At 29.5% G+C, this 21905-nt stretch overlaps 2 protein-coding genes across 3 annotated transcripts; both read right to left on the minus strand.

Moving 5' to 3' along the window:
• Positions 1 to 524: 524 nt before the first annotated feature.
• Positions 525 to 1782, minus strand: LOC108482228 (BRI1 kinase inhibitor 1-like). Its single transcript, XM_017785339.2, has one exon. It carries the CDS (start codon positions 1541 to 1543, stop codon positions 671 to 673), a length of 873 nt encoding a protein of 290 aa, XP_017640828.1. The 5' UTR covers positions 1544 to 1782; the 3' UTR covers positions 525 to 670.
• A 5864-nt stretch (positions 1783 to 7646) lies between these two features.
• On the minus strand, positions 7647 to 13931 carry LOC108483638 (probable protein phosphatase 2C 12). 2 transcript variants are annotated; one of them, XR_001871128.2, is made up of 11 exons: positions 13720 to 13931; positions 13068 to 13367; positions 12746 to 12917; positions 11655 to 11808; positions 11508 to 11571; positions 10928 to 11035; positions 9514 to 9639; positions 9164 to 9393; positions 8797 to 8999; positions 8425 to 8696; positions 7647 to 7997 (listed from the first exon to the last, which is right to left on the minus strand). XR_001871128.2 is itself a non-coding variant. In XM_017787143.2 (10 exons), the coding sequence occupies exons 2-10, from the start codon at positions 13263 to 13265 to the stop codon at positions 8671 to 8673; spliced, it is 1281 nt and encodes a 426-aa protein (XP_017642632.1). In that variant the 5' UTR covers positions 13266 to 13367; positions 13720 to 13931; the 3' UTR covers positions 8198 to 8670. The 2 variants fall into 2 exon arrangements, 1 of the variants encoding a protein (XP_017642632.1); XM_017787143.2 differs by lacking the exon at positions 7647 to 7997 and having other exon boundaries at positions 8198 to 8696.
• Positions 13932 to 21905: the final 7974 nt, after the last annotated feature.

The following is a 21905-nucleotide window of genomic DNA, read 5'->3' on the forward strand; positions in this document are numbered from 1 at the left end:
GACCTTACAGATTTATTCACAAAAGATGTCTCGTAAATTGGAGGTAATACAAATACTTGACCAATTCTAATACACAATTTTAAAAATAAAATTCAATCTCTAAGATTATGACACATAATTGCATTGTATTTTGTGCAAATATTAAAATGTTAAATATACCCACTATATTATATATGAAATGCTATCTACTTAGAACAATTTTCACTTCCATTATGAAGTTAATGCCCTTTACATTATTGTCACCATACGTGGACACAGTAAAAAAATTTAATTTTATTCTAAAACTAATTTCATAATTCATAATTTTCTTTACATTACTTTTTTATATACAAAAATATAACAGTAAAAGTACTATAAAGGCTTATGTAGTAAGTATTTTATCCTTTTTATTCAAAAATTGATAAATTAGTCACTGTAGATTAGATTAAAATTAAATTGATCCTTTTTGTTAAAAATTTCATTCATTTTTACCGTTAAAAACTTAGGTGCGGATAGTGTACCTCATGTAGATATATAGGAATCAATTTTTAACGGTAAAAATGGATAATTTTTTTTAATAAAATGATCAATTTACTCATTAATATAACGCATAGAAACTAATTTAACCATTTTTTGAACAAATGATACCAAATGCAAATGCTACTAAAAAAAACCCAAATTTAGCTATAATCTAGCATTGAAGTTTATCTTCCCCCCTAATTGAATTCTTACAATGAGCAATAGCAGCTTGAATTGCAGCCTGCAACTCTTCCATAGTACTATCACTTGCTGTTGGAACAAGAAGACCACTATTGGTAGGTGAGGTCCTCATTGAAACAGGAGCTGATGAACATTGATGATCCCCACTTTTTCTATTCCTTAAAGTACTTAAATTCCCAGAAAATGAATAAACTTGCCTATGGACATGATAAAGCTCATTATCTCTTTTCTTACCTTTAAAGAACAACACTGGCTTAACCATCTTTAAATACCTTTTCAACACAGCACTTACATCAAATCTAATCTTTCTCTTATTGTTTTTCTCTTTGTGATCATCTTCAACAACCCTTTTCTGCTGCCGTTTGTTGAAACTGAACAAAGAGAAAGACTTGGATTTTTTTGACCTTGTTGATTCAGTTTTGTTATTGCCGCCATGGTTGGTACTCTTGATATTGCTGTCACTTTTGCTAGTAGGCACAGGAAGGGTGGTGGTGAAGCTGTCTGTGGATGAACGTGGAGAGATTGTAGAAAGGTGAGAAAGGAGATGAAGAGGGAGTAAATGTCCATGGAAGAATATATCATCAGCTGGTGTTAAATCAATGGCGATTGATGATGATGAAGAAGAAGATGGTGGGGCTTTGGCTTTATCTGTATTAATCATCGTGTTGTTGTTCAAAGATATAGCGAAAGAGAATTCATGTGATGGAGATGAAGACGATGATGATGATACCGCCGCCGCCGCCGCCGCTGCTGCCGTTGATGGTTGTTGTTGCTGGTTATCTGTTGTTGATGATGAGCTTTCTTTGGTGTTTTGCTGGTGCTGTTGGTGATGGGAATTATCCATTGTTGCAAAATTTTTAAACTACGAAAGCTCTCAAAAAGATTGAAACAAAGATATCAGATTCTGTATCTGAATCTGAAATGAAAATTTTTGATTCTTTTTTTCTCAGCTTTTGTTTATGGAGGGGATGAGGATATTAGGAGCTAGTGGGAGAGAGAGATTGTTAAAATGGAGTTGGGTTTATTGTGTCCTTAGTATAAAACTACAACATATGTTTTTGGTTTATACATGTGAAAGGAGTTTTGGGTTTGAATTATTTTCTATTTATTTGAATTTTTTATTTAATTTTGATATTTAAAATTTAAATATTCTTTATGCAACTTTTACATTGAGCAAATTACCCTCTTTGGTTAGATTTAATATATCTTTAGTACAAAATACCACACGTATTCAGCTTATACATGTGGAAAAGTTTTGGGTTTGAGTCATTTTTTGTTGATATAGATTTATCAGTTAAACCAGTTAAAATTTTCGAATATAGGTTATTCGAACTTTTTCATTTGATTTTTGGTATTTATAATTTAAAGCTTGTTTATACAATTCATGCACTACTTGTAGAAGCAAATCATAGTCTTTAGTTGTGTTTAATGTGTCTTTAATACAAAATACCATAAATATTTGATTTTGATATTTAAATTTTAAGTATTTTTTATAAAACACCACATATAATAACAAATTATCGTATTTAATTGCGTTTAATGTGTCTTTAGTGTAAAATATCATATGAAATAAGTTTTAGGTTTGGATAATTTTTTGGTCATTTGTATTTATCGGTATAATTCACATGTTATTGGTGAGGACAAATCATTGTCAATACATATATCATAGATGACAACACTCTTGTAATTCGAACTCAAACAATTTTTAAAGAAGATGAACACTCGATCAATGAACCACAATTTAAAATTTATTTAAATATTTTAAATATGTATGATTTTAGATTCAAATTGTTTCGAGATTAGTTGGAATAGGAATTGATATATTTGATTTTATTGCATTAAGCTTCAAGGGAGGGAAAGGTTGTGGTGGCTAATGGCGCACTAAAGAGATTGAGATGAGATGATACATTTAGCAGTATATGGATCAAAAAAGGTTGGTAGGTCCATTGTTAAATCCAATAGCTTTTATTTTATTTTATTTTTTATTTTTAAATTGTTGATGAAAATATTTTTTCTTTTTTTTCAGATCACATACATCCAAATTTGCCCACAAACATGCAGATGATGGAATGGCTACTTTATTCCCTCAATATGTGACTTGCTGATTTTATTATGATTTTAGTCCTTTTAGTATGAATTGAACTCCTTTTGTTTTTATTTTAATTTGATAGATTCAAATTAATATTATTATTAGTCAAATACATAATTAATCAAAGGCGACGCCAGAAAATTTTTTGGGACAGAATAAAGTTTTATATTTTTATGATAGCGAAGTGAAATTTCACCATTTTAATTGTCTATATCTTTATAATTTTTAAAAGATCGATATTTATTTTTTCATTTCTAAGATTAAAGTGTAATTTTATCATATATTAATTTAAAATTTTAAAATTATAAAAGACTAAAATGAAAATTTCCATCTCTTAGCTTTGCCCCTGTGATTAATATATACAAATAAAATGCTTAAGGCTTATTTTAAAAGGATTTATACATCATTATCACTTTAATAGCAATATATACGAGTAAATATGCATCATCATCACTTTAACGGTAACAATTAATAATATTAATAATTTAAATTTATGTCGATTGAGTCTTAACTTGACTGGAATGAGTATTGTTGTTAATGTAGGAGGATGTAGCTTTGAGTGCATTAAAACGCATTATCTTCTTATTTATGGGTTGACATTATGTCAAAAACAGCAGATATGATCAAAATCTATAATGAAATTGTTTAAAAAAATAATCTAATTTTTTTGTTTATTTTCACCAAACTAAACCCTTTTTATCTTTTCACTCTTACAAGGAATAACCTAATCTACTCTGTCTTTTTTTTTTCATTGGAAGTTAACTAAATATGAGAAAGTTTGGGGTTTTTTTTTTCTAATTTTTTTGTGGCATTCGGTAGTTATATTAAATTCCGATTAAAGTTAAAAGTTAAATCAAATTAGGTTTTTAAACAAAAGACAAAATTCTTCCAAATTCTAAACTTGAAACTTTACTTAAAAGGAGTTAAAGTTTTTACTATTCAGCTGTTTTCTACGATAAAAAAAAGTTGTTTTTCAATGTGTTCAATCTTGACAAGGTAACGACGTCATTAAAAAAAAGGTCCCTAATCTTTTTCTTTTTTCATCGGAAGAAGTAGGATTTTTTTCTTAAAAAAGATATCTTTCGGTATTCAATAATTACATTAAACTTTGATTAAATTTGAAATCAAATTGAATCAAATCTCTTAAACCCGAAACTCTTTACCAATCTACTATTGGAGTTTTTGTTTAACATATACACAAAGAGGTGGTTTTCCAACAAGTTCCATCTTGACAAGGAAACAATGTGATTGAAGGAAAAGGTCCGAAGTTGCAACGACCCATAGTGTTAAAGGCACTTTTCTTTTTTAATGTCTTAAAAGTCCCTAGTCTACTTCCATGGTTCAACCAATTTGAAATATATACAATCTTTTTTCTTTTCTTTATTTTTTTTTCATTTTCTCAGTCATAATTTTCTCTTTGAAATGGACCCGATTTGACACACCACCACTTTCAATATTTTAAGTTGATTGATTTTTTTTTTATGATTATCAATTAATGGTTTGAATTTTCGTGACAAAAATGGATAACATTTTATTTAAAGAAAATTAAGGAAAATTTGACTAAGTTTATGTTTTTATTAATTAATTATTCGAAAGTTTTTTATTTAAGTTATTGGGTTGTGAAGTTTGTTTTTTTTTAAATTTCGGTTAATGAGTTTCAAGTGATGATTTAACAATCAGTATGATGAATCAGTACCCATTGGTGAGTAAAAAAACATACTTTAGATCCAAGTTGATCTAACGGCTAGTGTCGGAGATCAAAGAATAATTTTATTTATTTATTTTGGTTTGCAGATTCGTGATGTTAAAGTTGTTTCATGAAAAAAGACTTAACTGTAGAAAAGAATGCAAATGAGAACTTCCGATTGATGCAAATGGTGCGAACAGAGAAGGCCATACATAAGTGATTTTAATAGTCTAATGACTTAAATGAAAACTATTGAATAATTTAATGACAATTTTGTAACTTAGGAGTAAAGCCATAAATTTTTTTTAAAGGGATCGAGATTAAGTTATATATTTTTATGAGAGAGAAAATGCAATTTCATCATTGTATTGGCTTATATTTTTATGGTTTTCAAAAGGACTAAATTAAAATTCTAGCATTTAGGAGGGCCAAACAATAATTTTACCACATTAATTTAAGATTTTACAATTTGGGGGAGAGGAATAAAGCAACAATTTTTGGAGTCAATTTCCTACTACTCCCCTCCCGTCACATTTATTGTAATTTTTTAAAGTTAGATAATTAAAATGTAAATTTGTTAATAATTTAATAATCTTAAGTGTAGTATATTCTTTTTTTTTGTATGATTATCAATTAATGGTTTAAATTTTCGTGACAAAATGGAGAAGATTTTGTTTGAGAAATTAATTTAAAAGATAGAATATGGTTTTTGGTCTATGACTTGGTTATAGGTTTAAATGCAAATGATACTCATGGTTAGGATGGAGATGGAACAACCTCCCTACCATGTGGAAAATCAACGATTTTTTTTCTTATTTCTTTAGGTCATAAGAACTAGAGTTTTTATCATTAATTAAGTACTTTTTTTTTATGGGCGATGCGTTTATTTATTATAAGTGTAAAAATAACGATGACAATAAAATTAAATACTATAATAATACTGTAATATAAAATAAAAAAATAGAATACGCACACCACACTAAAAATAATCACCTGTTTAAAAAGGCGTTAGCATTACTTGCAATGAATCAGCTATTAACGCTAGTTTAGAGCTATGAGCGTGTGATAAGGAAATTGCAAAATCAAGCATTGGTGCATATTCATTAGTCAATTTTTGAATTAGGGATTGTAATACACTGTATAGATTTGAGATATTTGTAGGTATTTTATTGGGATAAATCTCAAAATTATATAAATTTTAGTTTAATGTGTAATTTTATACATGAATTTTAACTTTGATCTAATTCTCGTAAATTATTAACACAATTATTGATATAGTATAATTTTATATGTATAGATTATAAACAAAAATAAATAAATTTATGTATTTATCTTTTAAAACTTATATAATTACACTAAATCAAAGTTTATGTATCAAATTGCACATTAAATCAATGTTCATGCATAATTGAGGTTTATCCCTATTTTATTTGGTTTTTGATAATGTTTTGGGAAACTGATTGGTGATTGAATCGATTAAACCATCGATTTTTTATCTGAGGTCATTTAAAATAAAAAATTATTAAAAATTCAAAAAATACAAAAAAAAACCTATTCAACTAATCTGTACTGATCCATGAGTCAGCCGGTTTTATACCTCTCACTAGACCAATACCCCAACCCATCTAATCTAGTTCAAACAATATTATTTTTCAAGGATTTAGATAATATTAGGGTTCAAATATTCAAATTACTATTCACAATGAATTTGAAGCAAACCTGAATATTTACCTTCTGATACCCATCACACAAATCAGCTTTTACTTTTATGAATATGGATTTCTATATAAATTATTCGTATTTGCTTAAATTTTTATAAATAACAAATTTAAATATTTAAATTTATTATCTAATAAATAATTTAATTAATTAGGACTTAAATAATATAATGCAAATTCAAAGACAGAAATTGTAAATATCAACCCTAATTAACAAAGAATACATAGATTAAATGTGAGTTTAGATGAACGGTGCATTTACCTATAGTTACGATGAGATTAAATACTATAGAATGAGACAAAAAATAAACTAAACGCACCGCACTGCCCCACCCATCCAAACCCATACTAAGTAGGAGAAGAAAAACCATGTGAAGATAGGTCTACACATGATCTTGTGACAATAAGTTTAAACCGTCGGATTAAAATAAAAAGGATGGGGTTGATAAGAAAAAGATGGAAGCAAAAGAAAAGAGGCATTTGACAGTTTGGTGAGAGATGGTAGACCCACACACACGTGTATATAACAAAGTGGTCCTATTAGGGTTTACATTATAGCATTTAGGGTTCTGGGTTTTTGCACCATGGGGGGAATTTTGTTCATTTTAGTATAGGTCAACATCTCAATCATGGAGGCATTATTTTTTTGGTGGACTAACTCATCTTCTCCACTCAAAAATCTAATAATTCTATTATTTTATTTCTATGTAAAAAGATAAGGTGATGAAGATGAAGAAACAAACAGGATATAAAACAAAGATTTCACGTTCAGAACCCATTTTAAGATCCTTTTTGGTAGGGAAGCTTTTTCTGCTTTCCCCTTTTTCTTCTTTTGTCGTTGGCCACTCAATATCTTATAGACAAGCAGTCAACTAGGTCTAGGAGAGATAGAAATATTACAGAATAATCAACTTCAACAAAATTAAATGATAAAACCCCTAAACAATGAGTAAAACTTTCCTAGACCTTTTTATCACTCAATTCGACAACTCATAAATGTTTTTTATATGCGAAGTATTTTGTTTGGACTTTTTTTTTGTTAATCTAATTATAGTTTTAATCTCTTTATTATGTAAAAAAGTTAAAATTTAATCCCTTTAATTTGACAATCCATCATCTACTTATAATGTGTTATTAGTAGGTCCCCGACTCAATAACACCATTAGTATTCTGTAAAACAAAATTAAGTATTTGACAAACTATGAAAACCATGTTAAACATTATCCATGTTAAGAATTTGTGACTACTTTTAATAATGTTATCTCCACGATTTAAACCTACATTTTCTCTTTGAAAGTGTGCAGTGTATCTTATCATTATACCTAACAATTGTTAGTTCCATGGCCAAGATTATAACGATTAAAAAATTTTTACATCATTATTTTATCAAGAACTAAAAGTATTATTGATTACGACCTACTAATAACATCATAAAAAGTAAAAGGCCAAAATATTCTTTGAGGGATTAATTATTAATTTTCAGCATAGTAAAAGAACTAAAACAAGAATTAGACCCCCTTTTTTTTGTTTCTAATGCAATTAACGACGGTGTTTAATAAAAATCCTACTCTTAATCAGTTAGTTTATTCGATTTAAATAGATTATAATCAATTGATTAGTAATTTTATTTTCTAAAACCAAACTCTACCTAATGTTAAAAAAAGTAAGGCAACTTGCCTTTCAAAAAGAACTTCAATGGTACAAGGAAGAGGGTGTGGAAAGCGAGTTCACATGTATGTTGACTAGAGTCCACATCCTCCAGCCAAGCCGTGTCTACTCGTCCCCACAGCAAAGCTGGTCCCAACTGTAATACATATCTATATTCTCACACACATGGGGCAAGATCCAGCTACTAGGTTATATCATAAATGCATCAAGACAGTACAGGGATACATATTTACATCAACCAAGTATATGGCTAAACGATTAAAAAATAATAATGGAATGGCATTGCTTAAAAGAAATAATAATAATGGAATTTTGCAGAATTTTCTATACCAAAGATTTTTACCTTCCCCAGTTTGTCAAAAGGAAGGAATGAATAACCAATGATACATTAATAAATTTCATTCAGCACACCCCCCTAACTTTTTCACAAATGAGTATTGAGTACTTATCAAATTCCCTATATTATAACATTACATTGAAGTCCACTGTCATTTAATGTTAGATCTATGAATTTGGAGCAACTGGTATACGATGGGATGAATAGAGATGGAGAAAAGAATTACCTTCAAGGCATGCTAGGATCCACTGCCGAGTCTATGAAAACCTTCCTGATATTTTTTTTAATCATTTTTGTCTTCTTACTCCCAAAGCCGGAACTTGAGAGTATAGATTCAAATGGATGCTGGATGCCCACCGATAAGAAATTGAAGGAAGTTACTATTTTGAGAATGCACTATTTCCCCGTTTATGACCACCGCTGGAACAATTGACAGTGCCCACCAAACCCAACAGTATTTGGAAAGATCTAGCTAGTCACTATCACTACCATGTCTATCTGAAAAAGGGGAAAAAAAAAAAAGGATCAAGGATTTTTACTTTAGCAACATAAATTAGAAATGAAGAACAGATAGGAAGGGAGATAGGTCTGTCATTACTTCCTGATGGTCTTTTTCCTTCCATGGCTTCTTTCTTCTCATTGCAACTAGAGCAAAGGAATGGACCGTCCCATGGACGTAACTTTACCGGATTAGATGTGCCAACATGAATAGAAATGCCCTCTCCGGGCTTCATCTCCAATTGACAGACTGCACACATGAAAAGCTTAAACATGTTGCATAGTGGATATTTAGTGTCCAACCTGCATACAATAGAAGGGTCCTCGTGAGATAAAACTCCTTCATCCTCTCATCATTCATAGCATGCCATGCCCCATGGTACCGGTGGCCAAGAAAGTTTAAAATGGATTCGATGCTTTATCTGACAATCGATGATCAAATCTATATTTAAAATAATAATAATAACCTTTCCGAAAGCCAAGCAGATCCCTCCTCAAATAATTCCTCCACCACATCCGGTTCCATGTAATCTTTATCTTGAGAAGATGATCCAGAATTCTTCTTGCGAAACATGGCTTTTAACATACCTTTGACAGGCTTCTTTGGTGGTGGCAGAGCAGCTGGCTTCTCTTGTGGTAAGATATCAACAACAATGCAGGTTGTATCATCTCGAAGACCCTTTGGCTTTACAGCTTCCTGTTCATTAGATACCAAGGAATCAGAATACATGAAGAAATGCAAACTTATACCAACATATTGCTCCCAGCAGCAATAGTTAAAGAGCACAATGTAGACGAGAGAATATCAGTAGTATACTTTCACAATCTGGGCAGCTGCTGCATCTGGAGGCATTCCACGACAACAATCAAGAGCTTCTTCAGCTGTTAAAGCATCCCAAACACCATCACTAGAGATAATCATCCTACCACCAGCCGTAGACAACTGCAGAAAATAGGCTAGTTGGTAAAATAAAACAATTAATAACAATCAAGAAAATGTCTTCTAATTTTAGATAAAACACTAACTCGTTCAAACGGACCCTTTTAAAGAAAACTGATTAAGAAAGAAAATTACAAATGCAAAAGCACTTCAACGTGCAAGTATAGGACACATGAGGATACGGATATGAAATTAATGGCTCTACTTATGGAGTTAATGATCACAAATTCAGAAATGTTACTGGTTTGGAAGTTTGAGGAACTCCATTACAGCCAAGTACACATCCAATCTCTTAACATAGTGGCATAAGGGAAAAAATTAACATGTTGTGAAGCAAGATGTATAGAACACAATATTTGGAGCCAATGGCAGACAATAATGGGAGCCTAGCCACTGCCGCCGCCACCCCCCCAAAAAAATAAAGATTTTCCAAGTCCCCTAGCATGGATATGTTTTCATATTAAATACATTTAAATGGACCCTCCAACATTATTATTTAAGTTTTATCTTAATTTTATGCATTAACAATGAACTAAAATAACATTGTTGTTAATCTATTCATGAATCCACTTATCTTTATTTACAAATAAAAGATTAGTAAGCTTGCAACATATATTAAACTCATAACCATACAACGATAAGAAAAAAAAAAATTTTGACTTCCTAGTTTCTCACAATAACTTCTCGTATATATTTCAATCTTTTAAATATCTTTGTGATTGTTTTCAATGTTCCTGCTTAATCATTTGAGTTACCACTTACCAACAGCCTTTACAAAGCCAATTTTTTTGTTAAGAAGCTTTTTTTCAAATATATATACATATATTCTTGCCTTCATATGAATATCTTAAAAGTTCTGTTTTTTTCTCAAAATTCAGATGTTCTTTTTGATGTCTCTGTTTTGTGCTAGATAAATCAGCTTATCTTAACCATTTATGAAAAACTTTTCTTTTTACAAAACTTAAAACTAGATACTTTTGCTTATTGAGATTTTATAATGAAGACTAAATTGATAACAGATTTGAAATTTATGAATCGCTAAAACTAATGCATTTCATGAGATTTTTATTTTTTTAATTTATATATTGTTTGCATATATCTTTTATATATACAATTTTGAAGAAATACCAGAAACAAAAATAGAAGAATATATAATTTTAGTTGGCCCTTTCAAATAAAATATCAATATCCAATGCCATTAAGTGCACAAGTTAAATCAAGATATCAGGACAGGCAAACTAAAAGATATAAATTACATTATGCAAGTAGATTATGAAAGAGTAAGACAAACCTTTACTTGCTTTACGTATGGAACAGGAACAATGAACTCCCCAACGTCCATATCACCAATGGATCGTGAAAGACACAAGCCTCCAGGCCAACATCTCAAAGGACCAATCTGTAAAGACACTTTACCATTAGGTCACCAGCTTCAATCCACACAAATGATCAAATAGAGTTTTCTCCCATACTGAATATATTGAAATTCTCAACAAAGAATCAACCTATCATTGTTTACAAAACATATCAGTATTATGTTTCATATTTCTGCAACAAAACAAGATAGGTACAAAAATGTTGTTTCTAAATACAATTGTTACAGCTAAAATTAGTAAGGTCTACAAAGGGGTCCTCTAATCCACAAAATTATCAAATAAGTTTAATGTCTTTTTGGTGCATTTGTCAAAAGTGTCACACATGCCTGAAACTAGCTTCTGGATTGTGTTTTCTAAGTATTGTGGTTGCACATCCATTCACATTAATGTATCATTGTGTTTTGCTGATGGAAAGAAAAGGCTAACATTCTAGAGAAAATTTGTTAAAGCACACAAAAGCATTAAGATGCACAACCGTAGGGGAAGTGGAAATACCTCTGCACCACCACCAGCATTTAACCGACCAACCTCACCCCCACTTGCAGTGATTCGATGCCTCCTAAGAAGATGAAAACAGGAAGTAAGGCCTCAATATTTTGGGGAAAGTTTCAAGATACAGCAAAGACTATGCCAAAGACTTACTCCTCTTCATTGCATTCAAGCCTATGATCAGCGGACAAGTGATATATTCCACCTTCAGCTGATTCAAATATACAGCGGGAATCACCAACAGATGCCACTGTTACAACCCATCCTTCTAATATCACAAAGGTTACGGTAGTTCCTGACGTTTTTGCTGGAAAGAAAACCATAGCATGTCTATCAACTACTAAACATGAGAGAGTGAACTCAAGAAGTTATTACCGAAAACTTTAAAAATTAAAAGCAAAATAAAAAGCTAATAATAATATGTACTATCCTCTTTATTGCAATCCCCCCCCCCCAAATGAATGGAAGAGACTCCGTGCTTATGTACACGAACTTTTATGGTCAAGTAAAATTATCATAAAAAGTACGGTATAATAATTACTGATGAAACAGCCTGGTGTAACTGTTGGTAGAGCTTGTGAATTATCAAGCTGGACAGTGATCGATGGTGCCAACTTAATTATATGTAGACCAATTTCATGTTGACATATCCAACTTAACTATATGTAGACCAATGTCATGTTGACGTATCCAGACTATCAGTTAACTATTGACAAAATAGTCAAAAACCAAAGATCAGAATAATAAGATCATGTGAATATTGGACAAGCTGATCTATAGATAAATATCTGCTAATCTGCTATCCCTTTTTGTTGTATAAGGGAAAGCACTACAGCTCCATGATAGCATCCCAACCAAACAGTGACCCCACTTAACACCTGAGTAACCACAGGTGGCACAAATCAACTATCACAAAACAATATCTACCAACTTCCGAAAAGCAACTCTTCCTACATATCAGAACGTTTTCTCCATGGATATTCATAATGATAAATTAGTAAAATTCCATATCTATATGGGCATAAAATAGTTAGTTGAGTGAAAAAGGATACTACCTAAGTCTACATTGATATGAGCATAAGTACTACAATAGAGGAGTGCATGAACAACATGCATAAACAGTAGCAACCACTCCCAAAGAAAGTGCATAACTGTATAGACAAATATTCCTTTTTATCCAAAGGTTATCCTATAAAACATATACCATCACAGATGTGTTGACATAAAAATAAAATAATTCTTACCTCTCTGTTGAAAATCTTTATCTGTTTTAACAAAACCTGCAACCAAAGCTCTCGGAAGGGCAGCAACCCATTCATCTCTATTAAGATCTGCCGGAATGGCACTTAGAACATTGTTAAGAAGATTCTCTTTCGTGTAAATAGCAGCTGCAGATCCATTGTGTCCGTCAAAGAGCTGCCAAAATATATATATATATATTTTTTTAAATAACGTTTAGCAATACCAGCCTATAAAAGTTTGTAAATCTTTATATTCCAGTGCTGCAAATTACATGCTTTTATGATTAACGTTGATTTAGGTAGTATAGAGACCCAAAATCCATACCCCAAAAACCGAGAATGTGGTGAAACCATCTCCTAGCGCTCTTTGGCATTCTGTTTTAAGCAACGTAAAATCTTCACCTTTCTTGCTGTGACTTGCTAGCCCGTGTACAATCTCCGGGTCTTCAATCTTTTCGCTAGCTAATTCTCGTTTCAATAAAACCGACAGCGGTACCGTTTGATGCTCACCTCTCGTAGACATTGTTTCCGAATTTTCCAAATCCAAAAAAAAACCACGTCAGCAGCTAAAATTCCATCTCAAAAACAATGCCTCTTAACCCTCCATGGATTACACTCAAAGATCCTAAAAGACGCACACGATGCAGGCTTTTCAATAATCAAATCGCGAAATAATCGAAATTAAGATTTGAATCCATCAACAATAATCTGAAACAATTACAATTAAACAACAATGGCTAGGGCAAAAAACATCGAGATCTTCCACAAAAAAAATCCGATTTACATAAAAGTCTGAACGAGTCGATCAGATTCTTCATCGAAAACCGGAATCAATGTAGACATTAAAAAATTACAAAAAAAAATCCTATAAATCTGTTAACCAAAATAGAAAAGAAAAACAAAACGAATCTTAGATATGGATATGAAAAACATAACAAAATTGAATAATCCAAACGAAAAGAGAAACGGAAAATTACAAATTAATCGATTGATTTGCAAATGGAGGAGGAGATTACGACGCCGGGGAATTGAATTATTCGCTACGATCGAGAGAAATGCAGATCGTGGCGCCCTGCAAATAAACAATTTTTTTTTGTTGATCGATAAAAAAAAAAAACCTCTTTTTGTGAGAGAGAGGATAAATGAGAAACATAAAGGGGAAAAATTTTAAATAAATAAAGAACAAATCCCCCTTTTTTACAACGCCCTTTTTTTTGCCTTCCTATAATATCTGACGTGGCAAAAACGGCGGGCTTATGCTTGACTCGGCTGCACGAACCAGAAATAGCCGTTCGTTTTCCAAGCCGATGTATGTATTTGACCTTTGGGTCCCACCGTTGGGTGTGTACCGACCGTTGGATTAAGGTTGATTTAGAATCTAAAGATCATAATCAAACGTATTTTCAGTACTATGGCTCACAATGAGATATATTCGTGGGCCACACCTTTACACCCTTTTTTTGGTTTATATAAAGGTCTAATGTTGTTTTATGTCCTATATTGTGCTGAAATTTAGGATTTAATCCCTCTGGTTTTAACTTTGTATAATTTGGTCAATATAAAGCAATCCCTTTACTATTCATTTATATAGTTATGGTTATGTGAAAATCCAATCAGTCCTTTTTAGATGCCAAATTAAATGTTTAATGTCACTTTTCTTTAGTGGAATCAATTAATAATATTGTCAATTTGCACCTACTAGTAACATTGTAAAAATAAAATATTGTTGAGGAGTCAAACTCACAACATGTTAAGTGTTGTGTTCTTGGGGTGTCTATGCTCAATTTTAGTATCAAACTTTTGTTCCCACATCCTTGAAGAGGGCATGAGGATGTTCTTTTAGCTGAAGAAGAGTGGTTCGCACAAATGAACAATAATGTAGAAATGAGCTACAAGAGGTGTTCATTCTATCATAAAGAAGTTCGTATGCATTTGAAGAAACTACAAAGGGGGAGAGCCTCACCTACTATGGAAACATCTTACCCATAAATGGCATATGTGCTATAAAGGTCATGGGTTCAAACCCACACCATGAATAAACTCTTTAATGAGGTGCTCATATTCGATGGTCTATTTAAGCATAGACAACACTTCATAAAAAATTTTACAGTAAAATCAGAATCGCTCATGGATCTTAATATTACTACTCAATTGTGAGAACCGTCACCAACAAGGGTTGGATCTAGTGATAAGGCACAATGCACTCTCAAGGAAAAATGCATGTTTGAACCTTGGAGATAACATTGTTGAGAGGGGCAGTTACAAACCTTAAACATGAAAAGTGAAATGAGCATGAAGAATATAAATAAATAAATAAATAAAAACGTGTGAATCGTCCCCCATTGACCAAAAATGCATCTTCTTACCTAACAGCATAGTGTAAGAAGGATTATGTCTCAACAAGGATCAAATTGCTTCAAATTAGAGTAGAAGAGTAAATATCAAATTTTAACATAAGCTAAGGACTAAAGTAAAATTTAAACCCTTTATAGAACAAAGCCGACCACTAGCAATTTGATTTTGATGTGTGTGTTTTTATTAAAAATATTTTGAGTATTAATTTAAGACATGGCTGGCGCCGGTTATGCAAAACGACATGTAGGTGCACGATAGCGAAAACTAAGAAAGGACTAAGTCAATTTGTCAATTTCCCCCCAGCTCCCTTACGTTACGAGACGGGGAAAGCAAAGCAAATCATGAAAAAAGGAAAAACAAAATCAATCAATAATCAATAAATGTTTACTATTTAAAAAAGGGGTTAATATACGTAGCTGTGAGATTAATATGGGCCCCATTGACCATGGGCCCACTTAATTTAAGGAACCAAAATTTCTCCGATTGCCAACCGAACCCTTTGACCTCCATCTGGATTCTGGAGCCCTCGGTCGACCGCGGAATTCTCGGAGCCAATTGCTCTCTCTATTTAACTATCTCCTCATCCTAACCATTCCCACTCGCACTTAAACCTTTACGTCTCGAATTAATTTTGATTCTGGTCAATTTAAAATTAATAAATTTATATCGGATTTTAATTTTAGAGTTCTGATCAATTTAGCACTTGAAATGTATTAAGATTTCATCATTTCGAGTTTATATTGTATTGGATTTGGCTCGTTCTGGTTTAAGGTTTTCATTTTTCGAATTAGATCATTAGGAATTATTTTGGGTTCAGGTTAATTTGTCAAGTTGAATTGAATCAATTTTTTTTTAATTTAAACTAAATTTGAAAGGCTTACATATTATTTATCAAATTTTACGTTGATTTTTCTTTTATATTTTTCAAAAGAATACTAAAATATAAAAAAATAAGGTTGATGGAGTATTAGTTCGATTAATATGGGAATTGTTGTTAATACAAAAGGATGTGGGTTCGAGTGCGCTGAAGCGCATTATCTTTCTATTTATGGATTGAGAAGGAGCACGGGTTGGGTATGTTTTTAATTTTTATATCCAGTAAGTATGTTTTAAAATTGAATATACTTATTATCCACATTAAATTCAAATATTATTATTATAATTAAATTAATCATCGATTATTTTGACTCCACTAAATATCCTTATTTAGTAAGTACAATTTTAAAAAAAAATCAATTGAGTGTTAACTTAATCGATATCGTTCCTATTATAACAATAAAAAGATTTAGAATCAAGTGTGTAGTTACGTTTTTCTTTCAAGTGGTTATAGATAAATATAGATATCGTATAAAAATTTTAAAATACAAAAAAAATTTAAACCCATTATTTAAATAAATAAAATAAATTTAAATATCTATTATCCAATTTCAAACCCGTTACCTTTAAATGTAAAATAATTTCGAATAATAAATATACGAGTATTAAAATATTTAGAATATTTAATTTAATAGTTATCTTAATCCGAATAAAATAAATCAAATATCCACAAATATCGAAATTTGCAAAAGAAGCAGGCGCGTGGAAGTGATTTATAATGTCCGTTTTCTTGTTGTTAATGGATTAAAAGTGGAACATGTTCTATAAATAAATATATACATATGTTGCAAGCTGGAAAAAGTGAATGAGTGAAGGCCAGCTTTTCTGATTGTTTTTGCCTAATCAACGACACAGCTCACCACATCATATTCCATTGCCCCCCAACCCCAAAAAAAATTAAAAGGAATTTTGACTTTGAAGTTTAAGATTTTGACAATTATGTCATGTTTATCCATATTTTTAATTTATAAATAATAGAGTTGTATGACCCGTATCTCATTTGATTTGATCTGAAAAGTTCGAGATATAACTTACTTGTTAATTTATAAAAGGGTTCTTTATCCTTAAAATAACGTATAGTTGAAAATCTATTATATTTTTGTTTTTCAATATTAGTGAATTTCTTCTCCTCTTTCTATGATTTTTTTCGATAAGGGTTTTTCACATAAAATCTATATGTTCTTATTTTTCTTTCTTATTGCTTTACGGTCATTCTTACTGCCATTATCGGCATATACTATAACAATAAATTATTAGGATGAGAAAAAAATTGTAAAAGAAAAATTGATTTGAATCGTAATGTTTAATTTCGATTCAATCTTGTTTAGATTCAGTTATTATTTAAATGTATTTAATTGGGTTTGATTTTTTATCAACAAGTTAAAAAACACATAATTATAAGAACTAAATCAATTCTATTAAAAAATTAAACTTACGGTATTTTAGGTTCAAATTTTATTATGTGTATTTTTAAAACTTTACGTATAAATAAAATGAAAAAATACGGTCAAGGTAATGCTTGTTATTTAATAAAAAGAAATGGATTTTCAATAATTTCACAAGTAATATACTATTTAATAAAGTATATCAATTTTTTGTTCGGATTAATACCAATGTGAGAAAAACATTACACTTTACATATCAAATTGGACAAAAAAAGTTTTAGATACGAAAATAGTAAAAGTGATATGTTTCAAAGGATAAATCATGTTTTAAGCCTTTCAAGTTTAAAAACTATAAGATGTAGACCATAAGATGCGGTATGTGGTGTGATGATTTCTTATCTTATCCTATAATTATATGGTCAATGATTCGATCCTCGTTCATGAGAATAAAACGTATTTCATGATTAATCATTTACTTTTTTGAAGGGTATTCATGATAAAAAGATTAATCACTACTATTAACGGTGGATGAAATATATTGCAGAATATTGAAGATTAAATAAATATATAAATATGTACTTTCTCAACCATATTGTTTGACATAACTTAAAAGACAACAATAATGGCAGTTGTATAGGACTTGCTTACTTGAAACATGGAATCCGATGTTATATTATATATATATATATATATATATATATATATATATTTAATGTTTTAGAATTTTCATTATTCAATATCGGTATTGAATTGGATTAAATTTGAAATTGAGTTCAGTTGAATTTTTAAATAAAAAATAAAATTCTTTCAATGCTATTTTCTTCATCTACAAAACTCAAACTCAATATATTGTTTAAGAGATATTTGAATCCTAAATGAAATTGTAGGTTCCAATTAGGGGTGTAAATGAGTCAAGTCGAGATTGAATACTATCAAGCTCGTCTTGAAATCCGATGCTCAATACTCGATTCGAGCTCAATCAAACATCTATTTTTAAGTTTGAGTTTAACTCGAGATATATTCGAACTAGTTGAGCTCAATTAAGCTCATTTATCAAATTTTATACTCGAGTTCTATTCGTTTACCAAATTTTATACTCGAGCTCAACTCCATAATTAAGCTTAGGGTTAAAAATATATACTAAGAACAATAACATAATTTAATAATATAAAAATATAAAAATATTGATAAAACTCGTGTTGCTTCTAACCAAATTAAATTATCTTGACTGAAAACTCGAATTAATCGAACTTGATTCGATAATTACCAATTCAAATTCGATTTTTTTTCAAATTCAACTAAAATGATGTCTTTTATCAATATTTTACCTGCCATAGCATTTGATAAAACTTTAAGAAATTAAGAAATATCAATGATTATCTAACTTTATAAGAATACTTCCAACCAAAATGATAACCTAAAACTCACTCTTTTGGTTTGAAAAATTTGAAAAATCTAAAAAATTCCATGGAACCAAACTTACCTACTTAGCAACATCAAAGTTTAAGATGAAATGAAGGCTCCCAAATATAGGAATAAAGATAAACTTAGCCCCTAACGTTTATTCATTTCATTATTTTGGTCTTTAGGGGTCATTTTGGCCCTCAATCTTTAAAATTTAGTTAAATTATTTGCTTTTGGATAATAAAAAAAAATTATTAAACTATTAAAATTTTAATGCTATTGATGTAACAACTCATGTGGCATTTTACGTATATTTCATTGCTAATACGGATAAATTTTTTAAATGTTTGTACGAAGTTTTTTGAAATTTGACGTTTTTTTAAATATTTATAATTATTTTTTTGAATTTTTATAACTTATACGTGGACTGTCATACAAGTGATCACATTAATGCCGTTAAAATTTTAACAATCCAGTCAATTTCCAGTTTAAAAGCAAGCAATTTAACTAATTTTTAAAAGTTTAGGGTTAAAATACCCCAAAAAAATAAGGACTAAAATTATAAAATAAGAAATATTAGGGACTAAGTTTATCGAATAAGTTTTACTAAATTTGAATCAAAATCTATCAAATAAAAGTAATTATGCCTTTCTCTCTCTTTTTCTTTTTTCTTTTTCCATATTTTGTTTTCAAAGTCCATTTTTTTTTAACAATAATTACGCACGATAGTTCCAAGTGTTGACCTCGTGTGAAAAGTCCCAGAGCCCAACCATTTTCCAAATTAAAGTTAAAAAGCTAATAAATTAGGGGATAAATCTCAAGATTATACATTAACTTTGAATCAATTTACAATTTGGTATATAAACTTTAATTTGAAGCAATTGTACAGATAAAACTTTGATTATGGTTCAAATATATAAATGATACTTCAAATTTGATTCAATCATACACATTTAAAGAAATAAATATATCAATTTATTTTTATATGGGATAAATATAATTATTTATGTATGCAACATATAAACAAAAAATGATGTTATGTCAATAGTTCATTAATAATTTGTGAAAATTAGACCAAATAGAAATTTCATATATAAAATTGTACAAAATCAAATTTTATGTATACAATTTTGCATTAAACCTAAATCTATGTCTAGTTTTGAGATTTATCCCGATAAACTATGAATATGGATAATACTTGGACAAAACAGGACCATTTTACTCATCTCGATATGATTAGATTTTTATAGTTCTTTTAATTCATTTTTATTTAAAATTTTAATATTCGAATTCAATCTCGAAAATAAAATTCTCAAACTTCAATTTTATCTATCTCAAGTATTATATATATTTTTTTATATTATAATTTTTAAAAAACTTGTGATTTTTAAATATAAAATACATAAAATAGTTATAAAAGGTATTTTGATTATTTTTTGGAGTAAGACGATGTCAGTTCGATCTAAACCTTTTTTTTTGAACAATCTCATTATAAAATATATTTGTTCTTTTTGATATGATATTTAGAACTACCGATAACCCTTCCTCAACCCATAAATAGACACACTCGAATCCACGTCCTCCTGTATTGACAGTAATGCCCATGCCAGTCGAGTTAAAACTTTATTAACCAGTTCGATCTAAACCTAATTTCAAAAATTTTAACTAAAAATTGTTCTCGCTCTACTCTTAAATTTAATTTTTTTAAAATTCTTATAAAATCATATCGAATCAAAACCCGGTATATTCAATTTATTTTATTTACCATCCCTAGCCAATGATTAAACACGTTTTGAATCATTAAACATGTGTTATTCACCAAAATCTAAAATCAAATAATAATAGTTGAATTTAGATTTCTCGAATAGGTTTTTTATGTATCAAAAGAAATTTAGAAGAAAATTTAATTCATTTTATTATTTTAACAATCTCATTATATATTTTGATCATATTTATACTTTCTTTGATATAATGTCTACAATTACCCATAGCACCCTCCTCAAACTAGACTCAATCCAATATTTTTTTTGGTAAGTTACAATAACAAGATAAAACCTGAATAACAAACGCAACTAACGTTCTTCAAACTTAAATCATACTTAAAATAATAAACACTCTTAACTATCACACAATCACATAAATTTTTACATTAATTATGTGTAATTATTAGCAGTTGGCCAGACATATATACGTGGCCAACCAGACACATGATTGAGCTTTTGCTGAAAATCAATATTGTCAGCGTCTATTGTTAGGGAAAAAAAAATCTGAGAATAAAACATGAAAAATATGAAGACTTACTATAATTTTAGGTACATAATTTGTACTTTATAACCATTATTATCTAAATTTATATATAATTAACTCGATTAAGAATTTATAGATAAACCAAATTATTAAGAAATATTATATTAATAGTGGTTTTTTATAGATCTAATTTATATATAAAATTTTAAATTATTTTAGTTTATATAATTTGAGATTCGAGTGAAGATTAAGATTAAACTTAGGTTGATAGGATTGAATTTTAGTTCGAGTGAAGATTAAGATGTTTAAATATCATATATATATATATTTATAAAACTTTTTATTGAATTGTTATATTAATGGGTTAACTTTTTTTAGTGAAGATTAAATCGACATTATATTAATAAGTAAATTTATCATTTTTGTTAAAAAATCTCATCTATTTGTATTGTTAAAAACTAGCGTGGTTGACAGAATAATCAAACAGTGACATGTGGCGTACCACGTATACCCTATGCTGATGCATATGAACCAGTTTTAAGTAGTAAAAATGGATAGAATTTTCAACTGAATGGCTAATATACTCTTTAATCTAATGTAAAATGATTAATTTATCTATTTTTCGAGTAGAGGGATAAAATGCAATTCGACTCTTAATATAATGGTCTCTATGATACTTTTACCATCATTTACTAATCTTTGTCGTCAAAATGAACTCATGTTTGTATTTATCGAAAAAAATTAAAAATTAAAATAAAAATATTAAATTTAAATAGTATAAAAATGACAAGGGCTAAAAGTAAAACTAAACCTTATAAAAAATTTGCTTAAATTTTATAGTTGGCAATTTACTTATTGATGTAACATGAAAATCAAAGTTGTTAATAAAATAATTA

The sequence above is a fragment of the Gossypium arboreum genome, chromosome 6 (genome assembly GCF_025698485.1).
Source record: "Gossypium arboreum isolate Shixiya-1 chromosome 6, ASM2569848v2, whole genome shotgun sequence".
NCBI classification, from domain to species: Eukaryota; Viridiplantae; Streptophyta; class Magnoliopsida; order Malvales; family Malvaceae; genus Gossypium; species Gossypium arboreum.

What these genes read in the sequence shown, in the direction of transcription:
- LOC108483638 (XM_017787143.2), bottom strand. Translation starts at nt 13,265, where the DNA reads ATGTCTACGAGAGGTGAGCATCAAACGGTACCGCTGTCGGTTTTATTG. An exon ending in CTTGAATGCAATGAAGAGGA is followed by an intron (nt 11,572 to 11,654) that starts GTAAGTCTTTGG and finishes TCATCTTCTTAG; the next exon opens with GAGGCATCGAATCACTGCAA. An exon ending in TCTGCTTGGCTTTCGGAAAG is followed by an intron (nt 9,000 to 9,163) that starts GTTATTATTATT and finishes TATTGTATGCAG; the next exon opens with GTTGGACACTAAATATCCAC.
- LOC108482228 (XM_017785339.2), bottom strand. Translation starts at nt 1,543, where the DNA reads ATGGATAATTCCCATCACCAACAGCACCAGCAAAACACCAAAGAAAGC.